The 599-nt window shown below is 59.4% G+C and overlaps 1 protein-coding gene across 1 annotated transcript; it reads right to left on the bottom strand.

Annotated features, from left to right (window-relative positions):
* Positions 1-4: 4 nt before the first annotated feature.
* On the bottom strand, positions 5-544 carry LOC104412221 (chymotrypsin-C-like; the record flags this gene model as incomplete). Its single annotated transcript, XM_010022865.1, has 3 exons — positions 5-130; positions 236-361; positions 447-544. Coding segments are annotated over 3 exons (350 nt in total), but the record flags the coding sequence as incomplete, so codon positions are not given.
* Between the last annotated feature and the right edge of the window lie 55 nt (positions 545-599).

Below are 599 nucleotides of genomic sequence, written 5' to 3'. Positions count from 1 at the left end.
CCGCCCCCAGCCGGTCACATAGCAGGGGTAGTCGTTCTCCAGGATCTGCCCGTCGGGCGGCAGGAGGGCGACCTGGATGGTCTCACTCTCCTGCACATCCTCTGCCAGCTTGATCAGGGCGATGTCATTGCTATAGGGAGAGCCAAGCCATGGGGACACAAAGAGCTGGTCCATAGGGAAGGAGAACCCGGCCATAATACCCCCCCATCCACCCCTGACCCATCCCATCCCTTACATGATGAGGTAGGAGTTCCATTTCTCATGCACAATTAACTTCTTCACACCCACAGTCACCGAGCCCTCCTCTTCTTCATCTGACAGGACCTGCTTGCCCAGCACCACGCGGTACGTCAGAGTAGAGCTTCCGGGGGAGAAACGGGGGTGTCAGTCTCCACAAATATCTTGTCCCCCCTACGTGGGCCCCTCTCTTACACCCCAGCACCCACCTGATGCAGTGGGCAGCCGTCAGCACCCAGTTGGTTTCAATCAGGGTCCCGCCGCATGTGTGGTACCACTTCCCATCGCTGCTGTACTGCAGTGAGACCTGTGACGGCAGAGGCACAGCATCAGTGCGGGGATGTACCCCTCCCTCCCCGTCC

Source organism: Nestor notabilis, unplaced genomic scaffold (genome assembly GCF_000696875.1).
Source record: "Nestor notabilis isolate BGI_N333 unplaced genomic scaffold, ASM69687v1 scaffold23559, whole genome shotgun sequence".
NCBI lineage: Eukaryota > Metazoa > Chordata > Aves > Psittaciformes > Psittacidae > Nestor > Nestor notabilis.
This window is presented reverse-complemented; position numbering and strand designations above follow the sequence as displayed.